The sequence below is a fragment of the Pelecanus crispus genome, chromosome 1 (assembly GCF_030463565.1).
Source record: "Pelecanus crispus isolate bPelCri1 chromosome 1, bPelCri1.pri, whole genome shotgun sequence".
NCBI lineage: Eukaryota > Metazoa > Chordata > Aves > Pelecaniformes > Pelecanidae > Pelecanus > Pelecanus crispus.
Genome location: NC_134643.1, coordinates 64,114,840 through 64,135,730, shown reverse-complemented (window position 1 = coordinate 64,135,730; position 20,891 = coordinate 64,114,840). Strand labels below are relative to the sequence as shown.

Sequence of the window (20,891 nt, the reverse complement as noted above, 5' to 3'; positions counted from 1 at the left end):
TTTTTTTTGTTCTACACTGGAAACACTTTCAAGTTTAAAGAAAGGGTAAAAGTGCTAGAACGGTGAAGTAACAGGCCAAAATAAAATTGTATATTCAATTTTGTTTAGGGTTTTGAATGCCTGTGTATGACAGCCAAAGGAAGCTTGGGAGGTACGCTTTACTCATCTTTAAAAAATACATATGATGTAAGACAAAAATCACTTGGCTTTTCTGTAGAGTTTGCTAAAGGATTGGCAGTTGTTAGTAAAAAAAAATTCAAGCATTCCATTCATGGATCAAGGCTGCTTTTTATCTAGTGCTTGTGTGTAGCAAAACACAAGATTTTAAGAAGTAACTGAAATACTTAAGCTGTCTCTTGCTTACATTCCAGACTTTCACTACTGTCAGGTTCTCGACTTGCTTGTTCTTTCATCTTCCAGCAAGTTCTTTACCAAATCAGGGAAGTAAGAGCTACCACAACTATTCTGCTCAGGATCTGTCTGAACACCATGCAGAGATATTAAAGACCAACATGTTTGGGGAGGAGGAGTTTTCTAAGTAGGTCTTTCATGTTCCATAACACTTAATAACAAGTGAGTTTGGAATTACACATTGCAGCCAGCACTTTCTGATTGTATTTAGATCTCTCTCAAAATCTGCCTAAATTAAGCTATGCTGCTTCTCCATACCCTTATTTTTAAACAGCTTTTTTTAAAACACAATTCTCAGGCAGCAAGCAGTTTAAATGCATGAAGTATAACAGGGGAAGGACTCAAACAAACCAGTCATGACCATACTGTCACAAGAGGGACCATGCTGTCACAAGAGAGACCATTACAGTGCCTGTCTCAGCTTCTCTCAGAGGAAACCAGGACTATTTACAAGCCAGTCCAGAAAACCCCAACCTGGATTCACCAGAAAAAATGGTCTAGATGTGACAGATACATACCAGAGAAGTGAATTGTGCAAGTAATCTGTCTATATTTAGAAGGTACTATTCAATATTCTTTTTATCAATGCTCAAAGTGAGATGCTTATGTATCTAGCAAATGTGATTGCCCCGCTATTGGTTCAATCCCTGGGCCTTCAAACCAGCCCTTCCCCAAATTGTTTTTAGTTACCTGTATTTTCTGTTAGAAAGAGAATGCCTGCCAACAACAAATAAATAAACTTTTCACCAGCAGTTGAAAAAGTCCAGGAAGTACGCACCCAGAAGGCAATGGGAGTGCATTCAAGTAATGAGTGCTTTTTTTTTTTTTTTTAATCAAATACAGCTATGGACAGTAAGGAGAGCAGAATGGCAAAGAAACAGATTTAAAGATCAGTATATAACCATTCTCAAATTGGAGGTGCCAAGGCAAAATTTATTCTAGGACACAATATTTTAAAAACTGAAGAGTGCTATGTAGGTGACACAACAAAACAATGAACTTCTTACATGACACTTCGCACAGATCTCTTCATGCACCTTAGCTAATTGAAAGTGCCTGGCTTTCCTCAGAAGGTAATGTGATAAAGAAAATAGTCACATATAATGAATATAAAATCCATGGAAACCAGATTGTGAAAAAAATAGAAGAAAAGTGTGTATATAAGTACCTCCAGCATAGCTTATTTTAGGTCTCTTCCATGACTTTACCTTCTCATATTTTCAAACCACTGACATGGATGTTATTACTTGCGCATCTTGACACATCTATTTTCCTAATGATTGTAATATGATATTGCACTGTCGAGCATAAATTTATATCAATGTTTTAAACATACAGGAAGTAGTCTGATCACTTTGTTAAACCACAGAATCATAGAATGGTTTGGGTTGGAACGGATCTTTGAAGATCATCTAGTCTAATCCCCCTGCCACGGGCAGGGACATCTTTCACTAGATCAGGTTGCTCAAAGCCCCATCCAACCTGACCTGGGAACACTTCCAGGGATGGGGCATTCACAGCTTCTCTGGGCAACCTGTTCCAGTGTCCCATCACTCTCATCGTAAAGAATTTCTTCCTTATGTCTAATCTAAATCTACCCTCTTTCAGTTTACAACCATTACTCCTTGTCCTGTCACTACAGACCTTGGTAAAAAGTCCCTCTCTGTCGTTCTTATAAGCCCCTTTAAGTACTGAAAGGCCACAATAAGGTCTTCCTGGAGCCTCCTCTTCTCCAGGCTGAACAGCCCCAACTCTCTCAGCCGTTCTTCACAGGAGAGGTGCTCCGGCCCTCTGAGCATTTTCATGGCCCTCCTCTGGACCCACTCTAACAGGTCTTTCTTGTGCTGAGGGCCCCAGAGCTGGATGCAGTACTCCAGGTGAGGTCTCACCAGAGTGGAGTAGAGGGGCAGAATCTCCTCCCTCGACCTGCTGGCCACGCTTCTTTCGATGCAGCCCAGGATACAGTTGGCTTTCTGGGCTGTGAGCGCACATTGCCAGCTCCTATCTAATTTTTCATCTACAAAAATCCAGTGAAACTACATTAAAGCCCATAGTTGTTTTATATTTTTATACTGCCAGTGTTTTAATATAATTCGTCCAAAGCACAATAAATCAAAATACATAGACCTTCTTTGAAACATCACACTAATGTTCTCAAGTCCAGTAAATAAAATTACTTTCTCCAAGTTTGTGAGTAACCTGTATTTGTTACTCCTTGCAGCTTCTAATGATCTTTTGAAGAACAATGCACTAATGCTGCTGACAAAAACAAATTAAAGATCACTGCTCAAATTATATGTTGTTACAGACTACCTCCTACAATAAAAGTATAAAGAAACATCACATGAGCTGTAAGAAATGTTTACATAGCAACAAGTGCCTTTGCTAGTGATCGCCAAACAGTAAGTTACCACCTGCTTGAGCCAAAGACGTGTCTTTTTCTTTCACTCCAAATAATGTCCAGGCACTGGAAAAAGTCATGTGAAGAATTTAAATACTCAACTCTCACTTAAGAGTGAGTTATTTACTGCTTACAAAACTAGAGTTAGTATAATGCGATTTTGCACAATGGTGGATGAAATATTTTTCCAACTATGTCACTTAAATGTTGATGCAGTAAATAAAGGGAATCCTACCCTCTTTCTACAAGGAAGCAAAAAGGAATACTATGCTACTGACACACACACACACACAAAGTCAAATTCTACTTCTATAAATACAGTAAACATCGATACATTTTTGCAGTCCATTTATTTACCAAAGAGACTAGATATTAGTGCCTGTATAGTACTTCTTTTAATTTTCTGTTTCAAGGCAAAAAACAAAGATACCTGATATTGAGGGGTAATTAACAAAAAGTTTTAAATCAGCATATATTAAGACAGCTCAACTATTAATTTTGTTCCATTATTTTTGCATCTCTGACTTAAGAAGAAATAAACCCTTTCTTTCAGCCAGAAATTTCTGCCACACAAAACTACTAGAAGACAGATTACCTATGGAAAGATTAAGTATGAATTTGTGGTTTGTTTTTCTTTTTTTTTAGTCCCAAACCCTTGCTTTCCCTGTACCTAAAATAACTCTCTTTCAGAACAGTACAGAAGTATTAGCCAATATGAAAAGGAATGCGCTTTTTTTTTTAAAAGGGCTTGAGTGTAATCATGAAGTGTCAGTGAATTATTAGGCTCAAGTTATACATTAAGAATGTGAGCAACATGCTACTGCCAAAAGGCACAGGATGTAGAGGACCTCCAGTCTTGGCGGTAGAATAATTGGCACGATTACTTTTCTGTACCTACACCAACGTACACTATCCCAAGTCCTTTTATTAAATTTCTATCTCAGTTGCTAATACCTTCAAAGGCATGTAAAGTACTCACCTTCTAACTTACTACGCTTCCACCACAGGGAATGTGTACTGAAGGTAGCAAGACAAGACTCACAATAGATTTTCAAGGAGATGAAAGGAGAGAGGTGGAGTGTCCGCGTATTTGTCTGTGGTTCCGAATGGTGACCATGCATTTGGGCGTTAATTTGGAAAGCAGGTAAGTGTGAGTCAAATGAAATAGAAACAACCTTGACAGATTGTCCGTGGCTTCAGGTTAAGCCAACGCCAAAACGCGGAACACAGCATGGTTTTGAATTAAACCGTGGAGCACGGTTTTGAATTAAACTGTGGTTTCCCTCAGAGCGTGGGAAAAAGTGAATCCCCCAGAGGACCTGCAAACCAAGGCTACATCGTGTGCTTGAAATGAAAAGTCCAGGGTGGATGAGTTTCGTACCAGGTAGGACTCCGCAGCGAGACCACCAAACCCCGGGGTTTCTGAGCCCCGGCCAAGCGGGCTCGCCGCCCCGCCGACCCCGCCGCGGGCTTCTGGCCAGCGCAGCCGGCCTGGCAGCGAGCGCAAGCCGCGAAACCCATAGCGGTAAACGCACAGGGCGGACGGCATTTTTGGCTCTTTCCCTTTTTTAAAGGTGTCTGTGCGAACGCACACGCCGCCGGCACAGCCCCGCAGACCCCGCCAAGCACTCGCCGGCAGCACTGCCCGCCGCCGTGCCCCCGAGCAGGGCGTGTGCGGCCCGCGGAGCCGGCAGCGACCGAGCCCGCCCGGGGCGGGAGCCGGGGCCGGGGCCGTGGGGAGACTTTCCTGCCGTCGATCGGAAAGTCTCCGAAGCCCTTCGAGGTGCCGCCCACGGGTGGAAGGCGAACGGGACCGCCTCGGCCGGCCCCCTCGCTCCCCACCGCCCGGGGCACCCCCCGGGCCGGCCGGGCCCTTCGCCGTTGGCGCCCGTTGGCCGCGGCGGGCGGGGCGGGCGCGGGCGCTGCCCCCCAGCGGGAGCGCTGAGGAGAAACGAGAGTGAAGGGAAGGCCGGGGGCGGCGGGGGATCCCCGGGGCTGCTGGAGGTGGCAGCTGCGCTGCCCGGAGGGAGAAGACACGCGTGGGGCGGCCGGGTGGGAAGCGGCCGGGGTGCGTGTGCGCGTCCCGCAAGTCCTCGGTCACGGTCCGTGACTTCAGGGCGCCGCCACGGAGCGCGGCCGGGCGCTCCCGCCCCCGCCGCTGATGCCCGGGGCAGGGCAGCCGCCGGCGATGCTGTGCTGCATGCCCGGCGTGGCCGTCGTCCCCGCTTTGCTCGTCAGCTGGTCCTCGGCCGCCTTCATCATCTCCTATGTGGTCGCCGTGCTGGCGGGCCACGTCAAGCCCCTCGTCCCCTACATCAGGTGAGGCAGGGGCGGCGGTGGGAGCGGCTGAGGTGCCGGCGGGGCGCGGGGGGTGACGCCCGGGCTGCGAGGCGGCGGCTGGGCCAGGAGGTACGGAGGGGCCCCCCCCTCACCGCCGGCTCGGCGGCTCCGTCCCCCCGCGGCTGCGGCCGGGCCCCCGGCGCGGATGTGGGGGCCCCCGGGGGAGGAGAGGCAGCGGTGGCAGGGGCTCCCCGTGAGGGGAGGCAGAGCAGGGGCCCGCTGTGCGCTCCTGTCACCCGCCGTGCCCCTAGCACCCAGCCCGCTCTGAGAGCCACAGGACGCCAGCGCTGACGGATGCGGTAGAAAGGACCTGAAACAGTTTTCTGCTGCAGCCCCAAGCGTGCTGCAGGCCCGATCCTAGCAAAAATTAAGGTGGCTGCCCTGGAGTCAGCGGTGGAAATGCAGTTTCATTTGTGTGGCTCTAGAACTTGGGCAAACTGCACGGAGCGGTGACAGGACTCGAAGCCCTACAATAGCTTTTGTAGGACACACACGCCCATAAACACGCATTTTTAAAATTTCAGCGTAGGAATAACGAGTGTAAAAGGCTCCCCGAGAGATGACTGGCGTCTGTTTTCTATAACCTTAATCATAGAATCATAGAATGCTTTGGGTTGGAAGGGACCTTGAGAGATCAGCAAGCCCAACCCCCCTGCCATTTAAGCGCAATTCTGTATAAATAATTGTTTATATATCGCTTATGTTAATATTTAAATCTGAGCTGTGAAATTACTAGTATTTCACTCTTAACAGATTAAAGGTAAGACAGAAGTCCAAGAGTGGTCTCTGATACATAGAAGATCTAAAAAAGACTTTCAAATACATCTTTCAAGATACATCTAGACGTAATTCCTTGAAGGACTTCAATGCGCATAATTTCAGAAGACTGCTAACCTGATTTGTACATACATGTAAATTTGATTGAAAATTAGGGTCTGTCATCATAAGCAAGTGAGATGGTGCAAATGACACCACAACCCACAAGAAAGTTGAACTTCATTCAAATCGAGCCAAAGAAAGTTGGGCTTCATGCTTATATTAGCAAAATTTTTTAAGATTGTCTGCCCAAATCTGGACTCAGCTCTTGGAAAGCCTTGTTCTCGTACATGCACAAATACCCTACTGCCTTAACAATTGTGGTTATATTCATGCTTTTCCTTGATTACATACACAGTTTTACTGACACAAACGCGCTTGTAACCAGTGCAATTTATCCATTATTAACCAAGAAAAAGAAACCATTTGATACAACCGCTGATATAACTGTGTCCATGCTCAGTACACGGTTTGTCCCCAGAAGGATTTTGAGGTCCTGTAGTAAGAAATTTGACAAATTATGTTTCTTATGTTGAAGCCATGTCCTTGAATAAAATATATGAGAGAACAGGACTTTTTTTTCTGTGTAATTGTGTTTGCAGTCAAGTTTTTGACAGCCCGGATATGTCAATTGTAAGTGTCATTCTTTTTAAAGAGGTAGACCAAACATATAAGTCACAGCTGTATCACTCTGATGAATGTATCACGGTTGCCATAGTTATATCAAACTGAACATCTCACTGAAAAAATCATTCTTATCCTTTAACTAAAGAATCACAATAAATGTCCACATACCCTAAAAAAACCTAAGATATAGGAGGCTGTGTCAGTGATTAAAAAAACCCCAAACCCAGACACATTTCAGGCCCTCTGCATTTGCTAATAAAGTTTTTTAAAGACAGATAGATGTCTTGTCTATTTTACATCCTTTTAACATAACTAAATAATTTGTTTAAATAATTTATTCTGTACTTTCGACTAAGGATATACATTGACAGATGTTGAACAATCTGTAATAATTCTAAAGGCACATGGTCTAAGCATATGATCTTTGTAGAAGGTGCACTTGGGAGTAATATGATGATTCCTTCTAAGTACTCAGGCCAATAGTCATACCATAGTTCACATTCTTATTTTGCAGGTCATTGCTTTAGCCTAAGAAGCTGAATCATGGGATTAAGAACGTGATTTCATGAAACTTAGAGTGATAAAAAAGAAAGAGGAAGAACGTTGCGACATTTCAGTTGTGCAATATCTTAAAATGAACTATAAAAATTAAATAGAGCTTGAATGGGGAAATTCCAGTTACGTGGAGAAAAATATTGACAAATTTTAGTTCAACATTTCTGTAATTCTTATCTACATTCCTCAAGTACCCTGTGTATGCCTTGAGGTAACTTGTCAATTTTATTTGTTTACCATGTAACAGCTGTCACTGTGAGAGAAAAAACACATCTAAATCTGTCATTGAAACTGTGCTAATGTCTCATCAAGTAAACTATATAAATACATTTCTGGGTAGACAAAAATGAATAAAATTTTGTGTTTTCTAGCAGCTGAGGCCTAAAAGATGATTAGGTTGTGCCCAGATTAGTTCTTTTGCTCATACTACTCAAAATCCAAAATAATTTTGATGTGCTGGGGTGGCTGTTTGGTGGTTTGAATTCTCAGTGAAAGAGTAAAGGGAATTTCCCTTAAGGTATTTGCTGCCAGTTAGTACCTCTGGATCAATCAGAATTCCTGCAGGCAGAATATAACCTTCCTACTTTAAAAATTTGGGACTTCAGTTTGGAGAAAAATAGTTTATGATGGCTATGACGAAAAGTTGATGATGATGAGTCTTTTGGCCCTAAAATATTTATTCCCTGTCTCCTCTACCTTCTTGTCTTTCCACTCTTCAGAAGACTGACTGTTTGTAGAATTCTACTACATGAGACAGTGACACAAATGCTGTCATTTTCATACAGGGTTCCTCATCTTTTCCATGATAGTTGTGCTCACCTATGCACCATTGCAAATAAGTGAGCACATGTTTACGTGTGCCATTTGCTTTGTTCTTTTTCATGAAAAGAAAGTAACTGTCACAAATGCTTTTTTTTTTATTTATTTTTTCTAAAGCAGCAGACCAGAAAACAAAAATGTACCTAAGTATTCATTTAGCTTCAGGGATTTTTTTAGTGGAAAATGTGGCATTAAAAAGATTGTGTCCTTAAAAGACCAGTACAGTATTTTCTAAATACATTGTAGATATGATATAGTATTCTTGGTATGAAATTTCTTGAAAGCATACATCTAAGATTATTGAGTTTAAAAATCAACAATAGCAAAATTCACCTATAAAGCTTTAGCTTGAGAAAAGCTTTAATTAAAAAATGAATGAAGTTCAGTGCATTTCAGGTTATTTGGATTGCTCTTATGATGTGAAGTGTTCCAAGAACTTCAAATGGCTTTCTTTGCATGTGCCGATTCCATTCTCTTCTCACCTAAAGTCCTTCAAAAGCTTTGAAGTGATCACAGTCCTGTACTTAGCATACAGCAGTTTCTGATTTGCAGGACCTTCAAGATTGTCACAAGTGGTCCACTTTTTAAATGGAGTCCTTTGTTGTATTAATGAAAACACTCCAGAAACATGAGGAAAAGATGTGAAATTCAAGGTTAAAAAATGGGCTAAATGAAGCGTGGATTAAGATGATTTTCAGAAGTTCAAACAAAAAAAAAAAAAAAAGAGAGAGTTGCTGTACTGTTTCCATCAATTCCACTATCAAAGAGAAACAAGACTAATACAGAGTACAAGCTGGAGCAAGTTTTCAGAAAGCATTACAGCAAGAAAATACAGATGAATAGGGATTCTTAAAGCCTGAGAAGTTGTAAAAACTTGTCTAAAAGCCTGGTCCAAGCTTTTGTTGTCTGAGAATTTGGAACCAATCTAGTCAAAAGAAATACAAGACCCTTCTCTATTTTTTGCATCAGCTTTTCCTAGAAAAGGATTCTCCCTTCACCCTAAGCTTCCTCCCGTTCTTGATAAATCATCTTAGCAACTGATTACATAAATGCTTCTGTAACGTAGAACGGGTTTGAGAGCAACTATTAATTTCTAAAAAATTAAATTGTTTGATATGGTCATACTCTTCTGGCTTGAACTTAAGAAAATTGTCAAAATCTTTAAGAATGATTGCTTATGTAGAGAGTGCTTTCTCTTTTGGGTGTTAAGAGCACAGACATTCATGCTGAGCACCTGTCATTTTGGCTGCACTGCGTGGTAGTTTCAGAAATTTAGCACTGAAAACTAATCCATCCTCGCTGTTGGAATGAACAGTATTCATCTTCTTGAATCACATTAAAAAAATCTCTAGCTGGTACCTACTTGTCCCATCATACACCTAAGAGAAAATTTTGTTCTCAGAATCTTTGCTCAGTTTCCACTGACTTTGACATTAGCTAAAATCCTTACATGATTACATTTCTGACAGTAGATTTCCTTGGGTGCCTCTATTTACACACACAATCGTGCCTCTTGGTACTGGTGAGTAACTGAAAACTCAGCTCACACCCAAATTATGTAAAGATTTATGAACTACATGTTTTCCATTGGCTTGACCAACAGAGCCTGATCAAATAGATATCTACTGGTTGTATGTAAGACAAGAAAAAATAGCATGAAGAGGTGATGGCATCGCAGTATTCTTCTTTCAACAGAGCACTCACCTTGTATAAGAGTCCTGCTTGGGGCAACTTGAACCCACGTACTCCCAGGAGTGTGTCCTTCCTGTGAGAAAAGGGCATTCTCTGGGATGGGTGTTTGCACATATGTAGGGAAAAGAGGGAAAAGGATTCTATGATGAAGGTACTCCGTTTTCTACACAACATGTATTTTGTATATATGACTTTTTTCATATATATGTATGTATGTATGTTTATAAATTCTGTAGATATTCTTACACTCATGCTCCATCTGTCTGTCCTGGTGAACTTCTAATTATCCCCGTAAGGCTGAAATGCTTCAGTACTGAAATGCCTAGAGTACTCTTGAGCTGTATCTACATTAGTAAATTAAACACTGCCTAGGAACGATCCTGGGCATTGGAACGCAAGTGCTCTCCTGGGGTAAAGTCCTTTCAAACAAATCAGGAAATTAAGCCCATTCTCTCACATCTTAGGATACTGAATGCCATTAGATATGTTTTACTCTATCACAGTGTTAATTTAGCAGATAAAAGAAATGTAATTTCTAAAATGTCATTTATGTAATCATTTATGTCATTCATGAGCAAAGTATCACTCTGTCACATCTCTGCATATTGCAGAGAAAAGGAAGAAATACAGTTCACAAGTATTTGCTCTAAAATACGGTTTCTTTGTAAAAAGAAAGATTCATTAGTACAAATGGAGCTTAAGTGTGCAGCAGACAACATTCCAATGTATATATGCAAATGTCTTACACACACAGCAGCAGTTCACACAAGTTACATTTCTCTTGGGTTTTCATGTGTGCATCTCATTAATGTTTCACAGATCTCAATTAACTTTTAATTTCTTTCTCTTCCTGCTTTAGTGACACTGGAACCAAACCTCCCGAGAGTGGTATCTTTGGTTTTATGATTAATATTTCAGCACTTTTAGGTATGTATAAAGTACTTGGTTTGAACACAGCAAAGAAATGACAACTAGCAAAAGCTGTCTGCTTACATTGCAGTCCATACAATATTCTGCAGAAAAAGTACTCCACAGTCAAATGGTAGTATCAGATAGGTGGAAGTAATAGCTGGAGGGCCAGGTCCTTAGAGTCAGTAAGGGCAGGCTGAGGCACTTGTGCTTCTTAAGAGTACCTCATCAGTGCAAAGTAGTCAATGCAGCTGGAAATAAAAAGTGGAAGAAAGAAGGCATAATTACTTTGCAAAAAGTGTATCTTTGATGTAGGGAGACATTAGGTTCTAGGATGCTGCAGCAAAGGGAAGAACAGTGTTGAAGCAACACTTGGTTTCCTCTGCAAGATGCCTACTCCTCTACTAAATGTCTGCTGGCCTTGAATCAGGAAGTTTGGCATTTTCTATTCACTTCTAGGGGATCAAGAACTGTGTACCTGTGTATACATGTGGTCCACGATGGGGGTTGAAACTACATGATCTTTAATGTCCCTTCCAACCCAAACCATTCTATGATTCTATGATTCTATGAAAAATCAGATATTTTACCTTTTCTGAAAGCCTCATTCAGTCATGTAACCTCACAGTGCCTGGGCAAAGTTACCTGATACATTTTTCCAATTGTAGATAGACTGAAACTATGTTCTGTGTTATTGAACTGTGGAATCCAGTCTACAACTTATTATATCCTGATAAGCCATGATCTCCTAATTCAGTAGAGGTGTTTGTCAGGAGTGAACTGCATATTGGTGTCATGTAGGCTGGAATAAAATCTGTGTGTAGTGGTCTGGGGACGCTGTTGAGAGCAGCCAGAATTGGCCCAAAAACTTTGAAAAGATTTTCTGGATACACAGCTAGGGTTTTTTTTTTTTTCTGTTTACACTCTACAAAAATGTATTAATTCTTCAGGGCACCCATCAGGGCAGAATAAATTCTCCCACTTCCAGCTTATGGTTCATCTCCCTGTAACATCTGTTCCTGATGTGGAATGCCAGTGCCTCTGTGTCTAAAATGTACAGGAGAATGGGATGTAAATTAGTGTTTTTCCTGAAGTGGTGTGCAGTTATTTCTAGATAGCATTAATGTGCAATGTTAAGACCAAAATAATGTTAAGACAGTTCTATCTGAAAGTCATACATCTGAAATTCACTACCTTTCTTCTTCATCCCAGTAGAGTTAAAGGTAGTATTATTTATTGTATTATGCTTATAATTTTATTCTTTATGCTAATGTGTTACAGGGCAAGGTGTTAAAATGTAAGCAATATATGATCATTGAAGAAAATACGTATTTTTTTGTTTTCAGGTGTCATTACAATGTACATCAGATATTTATTAGTAGAGAAGCAAAATGAGTCATCACACTTTGTTAGGTCTTCATGCAACATGTTTTCATTATGTATTGGATTGATGGGCTGTACTGGAATGGGCATAGTTGCAACTTTTCAGGTATGACCTTAAATTTCATATCATAAATGAAACTAAAGTTGTCTTACCAATTAAAAAATCAAATATATGAGTGGTTAACATTATCCCAGTGTGGATACTTGGCAAATGGAGGAAGAATGTCTGTCTTGCTCCTGCCTTTTTTCAGTAGTTTTAAAAAGACAGATTTGCTTTTTCCCTGTATATTAGATTTTTTGCTTGTACAGTTATGTCAGTAAGGGGGTTTGTGTGTGCTTGTCTTATAACATGTCTGTACTAGAAAACAACTTATTATAGATGCTTTTGCTGTAAAATTTTTACTATGAAAATTTTACTGTAAAAAAGCTTTGCTATTCACAGTTTAGTTTGCTTACAGTCGGGTAGGGCAGAATAAGTCAGACTAGCAAAAGCACCTATATTTTTACCTGAATGATGACACACACACTAGCAGCATTTTCTACAGTATAAACTAGACTTATCCGACAGGTTAGAACATTGAGCACAATGTTATCCCATTGTTTTGCGTCTGTAGGAGATGGCATAACAACATGTTAAGTCTTTTGATAGAGACATGTAGAATTACTGCTTACTTTGCCAGAAAGGATAAGACATCTCATCATAAATCAAAGAAGTCCAGCCCTCAGTGTCTGAAAGAAAATTCAATAGAGAGAAAAAGTATTGAAACAGATGATTCTTTTCACCTTTTCTAGTGAGGAAGCCTGTAATAGGGTAGATTCTGACACAAAGAAGTATTAGGACAATTGCACCAAAAACTTCAGCTGAGAAACAAGTCCAGTTTAATTGTCAGGTAGTTGAGATACTGCCTTTAAATCTGTGGAAACAGATGAATTATTTCTTTTAAAGGATGGTCTGCCTTGGGGAACATTTTGGTAAATACTGTTGTGCTCATATAGTGACCTGACAGCATACAGATAAATTGAAAATAAAGATTGTCAGGGCTTCAGCAGCCAACACAATCTTGCATGTAATTGACAGACAAAAAACTCTGCCTTACACTGATATCTTGCTCTTTGGATTGCAAACACTACAGGCACTGCAGTCAATTCTAAGCATGCTATTCTACTTTTAAATATCTGTACTCTTACTGATTAGATTTATGTGTGGCACAAAAAAAAGGTTAGATGATGGGGAACAGTGTTGCTTGGCTTAAATAGAAAACAAACTCAGCTTCAATAAGGAACAGACAATTCAGGAATGCAAAATAGTTTGGGAGAGTCAGGGAAGCAGAAACTTTGATCCTAAAGTTTCCAAAGAGGCTCCTAGACAATTGTAACATTGGTTCTTATCTAATCTCTGTTGTCTCTCATTGCCTGTTCATAAACTCCTTCCTCACCTAATTTCTCTTGCCTCTGCTTTGACCTTACTTTCCATGTTAAGTGCAGTTTGTAGGAACGGTTCAGAACACAGTAAGGATCTAATCTAGCTAAGGATCTGATCTAGCAGATTTTTGAGCATGCTTACTTAATGGCCCAGAAAGATGGAAATGGTGGCTTCAGTCCTTTAACTGTATAATGTACAACGGGTGAACAGTACACTCTTATACCCATTTACCAGTAGAACAACTGAGACATGAAGAGGCTGTGAGATTTGCTCAAGGTCACGTGATTGTTTCAGGTCAGGAGGCCAAAGCAGAGCTGGAATTAGAAGTTATTTCTTTAGCATTCAGTCTAGTCCCTGAAAATTCACATTCATGTGCACTACCTGTTTGTTTCCTAACACTAATTTTCCCCAGCAGGTGAGCTAACACCATCCTTAGTAGTGTAGTAGAGCTGATTGACACTGTTGGGCATCAGTTCATTTTCCCCAAAGCAAAATATCTAGTTTGTTAAAAAGACTTCGGTGTGAAATTATACTGGAAATATTTAAGGTTTGCTTTTATTTACTCAAATCCTGTGCCACTTGTGAGCCACAAGGTGGGAGAAAACAGTAAGAGTGTGTCCTCTAAAAGCAAAAGAGTTTCTGAGGAAATAAGTAATGGTCATGAATAAGGTGCTGGTTCTCTGTTTTAAATAACACAAATACTTGAAATACGGAAGTGAAGGACTGTGGATGGTTAGCTTTAAGAAGGTAATTGGATATGGAAGAAAAAATCCTGTAGCCCTTAATGAATAAGGCAAAGTGAAACCTGGGTCTTAGTAGGTCTGGTTTTGCCTGTAGACGTTACACATGATTGAAGAGAGATCTTCCTGTCTTTGACTAGAAAGCTTAGGAGGCTTGCCATAGCAGATGTAGCAACATACCCCAGATTCTGTAGGGGTTGAGTGTGATGGGCTTTTTAGGGAAGCTGTGGCAGTTTGATAGGAGCAATCATAAGAGCCATGTTAGAAAAGCTTTGTGTACTCTGTATGGGGCTAAATGCAAAAGCCAACAGTTACACTTGCTTAATGCTTTCCATATCAAATCCTGTCATTCCTATATGGAAGGCAAAAAGCGGGACATAGGACAAGAAAATGCAAGTATAGATGAGATGCCACTTAAATACCTGTGTGAGGAACGTGGTTTAAAATCTGACAGAACTTAATATATCATAGAGATATAGAAGGGAATGAAAAGAAAAACACAGGGAAAAAGAATTTAAAAGAGCATGTGAGCACAATCACCATTACAAGACAAAGAAAACAGTGGCCTCCAGGCAGGAAAGATGTCAAAATATATAATGAAAGTATATGGATGTGTTTTCATGAATCACTAAAATAGAACTGTAGTAGGTCAGATCACAGCACATGTTTTGCTATGCTCTGGTGACAGAAAGGAGCTTTAAAGCTAACTTACGTGTCTGATATTGGATTTCAAGGTGGCATAACTTTGTATTTGTAATTTTTTTAAACATTTAGAATACAATAATTTCTCTGGGATCTTCATCTATTTTGTCACTGGATATTCTACTTTGTGTTTTAAAGGAGAGAATCTTCCATAGGTAGGGTATTACAAAAATATAGGCCACATATAGTGAAACTGGAATTTTATACAGACTTTCACCTGTTGTGGAACTTGAATAAAAGTGGCTAATGATGTGGGGAAGAGTAAGAGGGCTGAATTATTCAAGAGACTGACAGTGTGAGACCTTCATATCAAGAGCTTATTTTAGGTAACACTTTTTTTTTTTTTTTTTAAATATATAACTAATTTTCTGCTGACTTATTTCCTGGTGCCTTGTGGCTGGCTACTGGAGGGTGGGGGATGGTGCTATAGCAGTCACTATTTAAAACAGCTCCCATGAAACTTTATCGTTAGTTAGAATGCAGATTAGACATAAAAGGAGGAAAAGCTTTGGCAGTGTAAAGGGAAAAAGGAGGCACAGGAACCTCTTAAGAAAAAACACAAGCCAGTTCCTGTTTGTGGAAATGTTATTTGGTAATAGACCAGCTGTTGAACAGCACTAAAATTGATCTACACTTTTATGTGAACATGGGAAAGGGCTTAGACCTGGTGGCTTTGGACATGGTTAGTTTACCTCTCTGAGCTACTGTTTCTCCATTTTCTTTCATCTTCCCTGTGTATACTGTTGGGAGAAGGGACTGTTTCCCACTGCTTGTACATGTCCAGCATCATGTGGCTACCATCTTCTCACGGCTCATTGATTCCTACCACTGTAGAAACAGTAGCAGCTAACCATTGTGCTGATTCTCTTTCCAGGAGCTGTCTGTTCCCAGTGTCCATGACATAGGAGCTTTGGTGGCATTTGGCTCGGGTGTTGTATACATTACACTTCAGTCTATAATCTCCTACAAGTCCTGTCCACAATGGAACACTTACTTTGTTTGTCACATAAGGATGGCCATATCTGTAATATCATGCATTGCTTTCATTCCCAGTATCCTTTATGGTGTATCCCATGGTTTTCCCTTTATGTGCTCATGATTTTCCTTTTAAGTTAAACCATTTCTGATAAAGGATGAAAAAGAGGTTACAATCTTTGCTTAGGGCTCTCTAATATTTCTTCTATAATAATGCATATAGCATGTTGAGACACCATTAATAGATGAGTTTCAGGGTCTTCTAAAAAGCTCTATCTCTTCTTTCAGTGGTATATTTAAATCTAATGCTCCAGTGTTCTTCATAGGATCATATGATAATAAAGCTAGACCAACTTTCCAACCCCCCTCATTTGAAGGAGGGTACAGAAAAAAGCCTCCAAAAGGGCGGCACCACTTCTAAAATTAACCTAACACACAGACATATAAAATACAGTTGGCACACACAAGATTTCCTTCAAGCCTAAGTAGGTGCTTGTCTTCATTAGATGCCTCACCTAGAGACACACTCAACACTTACTGGCTTTTCCCACAGCCTGCTGAAATTAGAGTCATCCCATTGATTTTATTGGTCTTTAGGTGATCTGCCAGTGTTGAAAAGTGGTTGCAGCATATCATCACATCAGCCAGCCAGCTACAGCCTGCTTGTGGTTTCAGCAGCTGTGAAAGGGCTTTTAAAGAGGGCCCCAGTCCTGAGAGAAAGTTGTACAAATGTATCAAGGCACCTATTTTGGACCAATGGAAACCAACATGGTTCCCCTTCTAATAATGCAGGACTCCACTTCCACAGTTCTCAATCATGAATGTGATCTAAGTTTTGGAGTGTCTCTCCTTACCCTCTGAAGAACCTGCAGAAACCTTTACTTGTGCAGAAATTTGTTTTGATTGCTGCTATCAGTTACCTTTCAGTAATGTGTTCCATTTACTTGTCTTCTTAATATTTTGATTTGATATTCCAGTTGTTCAGGATCTGCTGTGTTACAGAAGGGGGAGATGGGGTCTTTTTTTGTAAGCAGACATTTTTGCTATTACTCACTAAACTTTCATAGTTTCCTTTACACTGTGTTTTTCCCAGTGATTGTCTTTGCTTCACGAATTTCCATGACAAAAATTGATTGGGCTCCAGGTGAAAAGGTAAAATCTCATTAGGTAGTCAACTTACCCTGTATCATATTATTTGGCATATGCAGTTTATCTAAAAGTGTATAGCATTACAAACACTTCACAGACTTTAGATAGTACATTATCATGAACAGATTTGTGAAATCTCACCAATTTGTACAATGCTGGTTTCCAGTTATTTCTTCATTAGGAAACTCTCTGTGGCTTGGGTAAGAAAACTTGTCACGGATGCGTCCATCTTCACAGGGTTAGACTTTCATTTTAACCAAACGTGTGAAACTTACCCATAGCAGTGAGTTGTTCTACTTCCTGTTATAGTGACATTTCTTGAAAATGAACTTCACACATGTAACAAAAGTGGACCAATTTGATTCTGAATTTTTGAGGTTTTTTACAATATCGGTTTTCTCAGCTTTTTCACCATTTTTTTCCAAGTAGTCTTTACTATTGTGATAAACATTGTGGGTCTGACCTGAAGCGTACTAAAGTCAATATCAGGTATTTGAATTTATTTCAGTGTTCTCAGAATGAGAACTGTGAAAGGTAAGCTTTCTTTTTTGGACAAACTTTGCCCACACGGAGGTATTAAAAAACCAGGTTAAGTAATGCAGAGTGTATCCTGCTTGAAAAGCTTAATAAAAGCAAACTTGGCAAATGTACTTGAACCAAACAGTGGCAAGGCAACTGTGAGATAAATCTTCACAAGCTAGATATTCCTAGTAATATCTACCTCTTGAGGGTTTTTTTCACTGGAGATGCAGGGATGAGAAAATTTTTACTGAACCAGATGTCATATTTGTTGATGGCATGTTAAGAAATACTTTACATTCTGTTGTGTCATATTACATAGGTTTTCTATGATGGTCTACTTCAAAACAAAGGTCTTGTCAGGAACTGTCATACAAGGACATTTTAAAACGTCATGAGATTTTACTGTAAGGGATAATACTACTGAACTCAGTGGCTCTGAGTAAAAGTTTTGAATATGGGTACTTTGGTATCCTTCAGATAAGAACTACATTTTTTTCAGGTGCAAATTATATTCAAGCTATGTTTTGATCTTGTGCTAATTGTAGTTTTCTTGTACTATTTTTTATGTTAGTGCACAAGACATGTTGCTTAATGGAACATATGCAACCTTGATAAATATACTTACCATTCTGTAAAAACTAAATCTGAATTGACTTTTATACAGCAGGGTATTGGGACGATGAGTCACAAGTCTTAGAATATTTGTTACATTTACAGAAGGAAATGTCTATAGCATTCCACAGTTATTTTGTTTAGCTGTTTTATCTGAAAATTTATTTTATGTCTCATTCCATCAGGACTATACTTATCATTTTGTGAGTGCTATCTGTGAATGGACAGTGGCCTTTGGTTTTATCTTCTTCTTTTTAACGTTCATTAGAGATTTTCAGGTTGGTATCTACATATTTTAGCAGTGACTAAGAAGTGCTATGAATTGTATAACAACAAATGCAGTAGAAAATTACCATTCTTTATCTCAGCTAGATATACTCAAGCTATACAGAAACAAATTTTACCAGTCACAGAACTGATTTCTCTCTACCTAATGAATATTTTTCCCCTGGGCTTTAAAACATAAAAATCCATTTTGTAAATCAGTTTAATAGTTTAATAGGTGTCTGGTCTTGAAAATTATTCAGTAAATTAATTTCTTCTACTTACTTAGTAATCTTTTTGCAGAAAGAAGCCCTCTAAAGGTGACATAATACCAAAATAAATGATGCAACTGAAACTGCATTTCTTTCTACCTGAGGAATTTTATATAATAATGAAATGCATTTCAACCATAGATGTTTCCTTTCTTTTTAAAAATTACACATTTTGATACACATTTCCTCACAATGCGAAGAATATCAAATACTCTGAAAAGTATTGACATGAAAACCTTTTGGTTTGGGTAGCTGGATCTGGTGATGCAACAAGCCTGACTTTAAGGAAGAGAAAATATTAGATTAGTTAAAAAGAAAGTACTTGTATACAGTTTGTGAAAGGCATGCCTTGAATTTACTTTCCCAAGCTTTGCCTCGCCAACTCTTGTTGTTTACACAGTGTGTTCTAGCTGCAGTGTTTCATGGGGTTATTGTTTGGTACAGGGATACAAAATGCTGAAAATACCAATGTGTGAGGCTTAACTTTGGCAAAAGAATTTGTTATTAAAAAAAACCAAACCAAACCATTGCTCATGGCAAGTGCCTTGTGAAGATCTGAGGACAAAACCTCCTGGATATTACTGTAGGTGTTAGGAGGATCATGGCTTCCTTATTCTTCTCAGACTTCTGGATGTTTGTTTTCCCCATAAGGTAGTTGGATCTGTGCAAGACTGGAGTAGAGAGCTTAAGGTAGAAAAGACTGAGAACTGCTGCTTTGTACCGTAATTAGAAAGATGAACTAACTTGGTTGTAATCCCTGTAGATGTCATAGCCCATATGTAGGTCTTTCATACATACCATTGCCTCACACAAGTCCCAGAAAGTAAAAAACTAGATCCGAGCACTTGCATAATTGTAGAATTAATAATCGAGATCACATATGTGAGCCAGTTGGTGCTGTGACAAATTGCTGAAAACCATATCCAGAATTCGTGTAGGTGGGAAGGGAGGAAAAGTACTGAGAAGCCTCTAAGTCCTCTGGCATAAAACCAAAGTTTGACATCAGATCATGTAAAACTTTGTAGTTAATTTACTTCCTTCTTCATTTATGTGCCTGCTGAGCATGGAAGTGGTTAATACTTACATATAATCTGTACAAAACTTTCATAAGCATATACAGAAATCAATTTTCAACTAAGGATTCAAAGTTAACATATATTTTGCTAACCAATAGCAAACATTTCAACACCTGTTTACTTTTGACTGATAGTACTGAATAGACCATGGCTGTAAGGCTTTCCCTTATTAAAAAAAAAAAAAAAAAAAAAAATAGGTTCTACAGAATAAAACACTTTTTTTTAAAAAAAGTAATTGTTCAGAATTAAACAATGCATTATCTTGAAGGCATATAATTGCCTTCCAAAACTGACAGAAATATTGAAGTACCATTCAGAAATGCATGCCTCATTAAATTCACCACTTTGCGGAGAGGTATTGCCGGTCTATCACTCTCTGAGGTCTACATATACGATGGTATCTGTTTTATCAAAAGTCAGACTCTTCCCTTGGAGATACGTATTTGCAGACAATGCTGTAGTCCTCAGAGTAGATAAATGAGTTGATAAGTCTGCTTCAAATCACAGATCCCAAAGTGTTCAACATTGAAATTTTAAGTATACATAAATATTGTGAACATAATAAACAAGAGAAAGTGATGGAATTAAACTAAATATATATGCAGACATTTTAAATTACAGGTTGTAAAATAGCATGAAATCTAATGTTTGTGTTTGACAATGACAGAAAGATTTTTTTAGATTCTATCCTCTTTTTGTCTTAACCAGTGCTCACAGAAAGTCAAACCATTAATTCAGAAAAAACAATCACCAGACTAAGAAAAATAAGCCTTCTCTTTTTTTTTAAATTTATCACAGTATGTATTTCACTTAAATACATTTTTTTGTTTTATCTCCTTGTACTTTATATCACAGAACTGTAAAATTAATGTATCTTAAGCTGGTCTTGTTTTATTTTTCTTTCAGAGAGTTTCATTAAGGATATCAACAGAAATACATGAAGACTCTTGATAGTGGTGAAAATTATATTTGATGTAGATGAATATTCTAGGTTTCTTTTTACTTACAGAAAATGTTGCAGAAGGACAGGGATTTTCAAAGTTTTGTAAAGAACCCACGCCATTAACTCCATGACATCTATAACAGCATCCACTAAAACATTTTTAAAAACTCGCACCGATGTTCCTACTACCTTTTTGCAATATTTTGTAATTTTTATACTGTTTGATATATTAAAAATACTGTAATAGAAGCAATCTGTAG

The 20,891-nt window shown here is 39.1% G+C and overlaps 1 protein-coding gene across 1 annotated transcript; it reads left to right on the top strand.

Annotated features, from left to right (window-relative positions):
* Window positions 1-4,973: 4,973 nt before the first annotated feature.
* DRAM1 (DNA damage regulated autophagy modulator 1) lies at window positions 4,974-20,639 on the top strand. The gene is made up of 7 exons (XM_075725762.1): window positions 4,974-5,131; window positions 10,521-10,588; window positions 11,917-12,059; window positions 15,693-15,870; window positions 16,887-16,945; window positions 18,262-18,354; window positions 20,595-20,639. The coding sequence occupies exons 1-7, from the start codon at window positions 4,974-4,976 to the stop codon at window positions 20,637-20,639; spliced, it is 744 nt and encodes a 247-aa protein (XP_075581877.1).
* The last annotated feature ends 252 nt before the right edge of the window (window positions 20,640-20,891 follow it).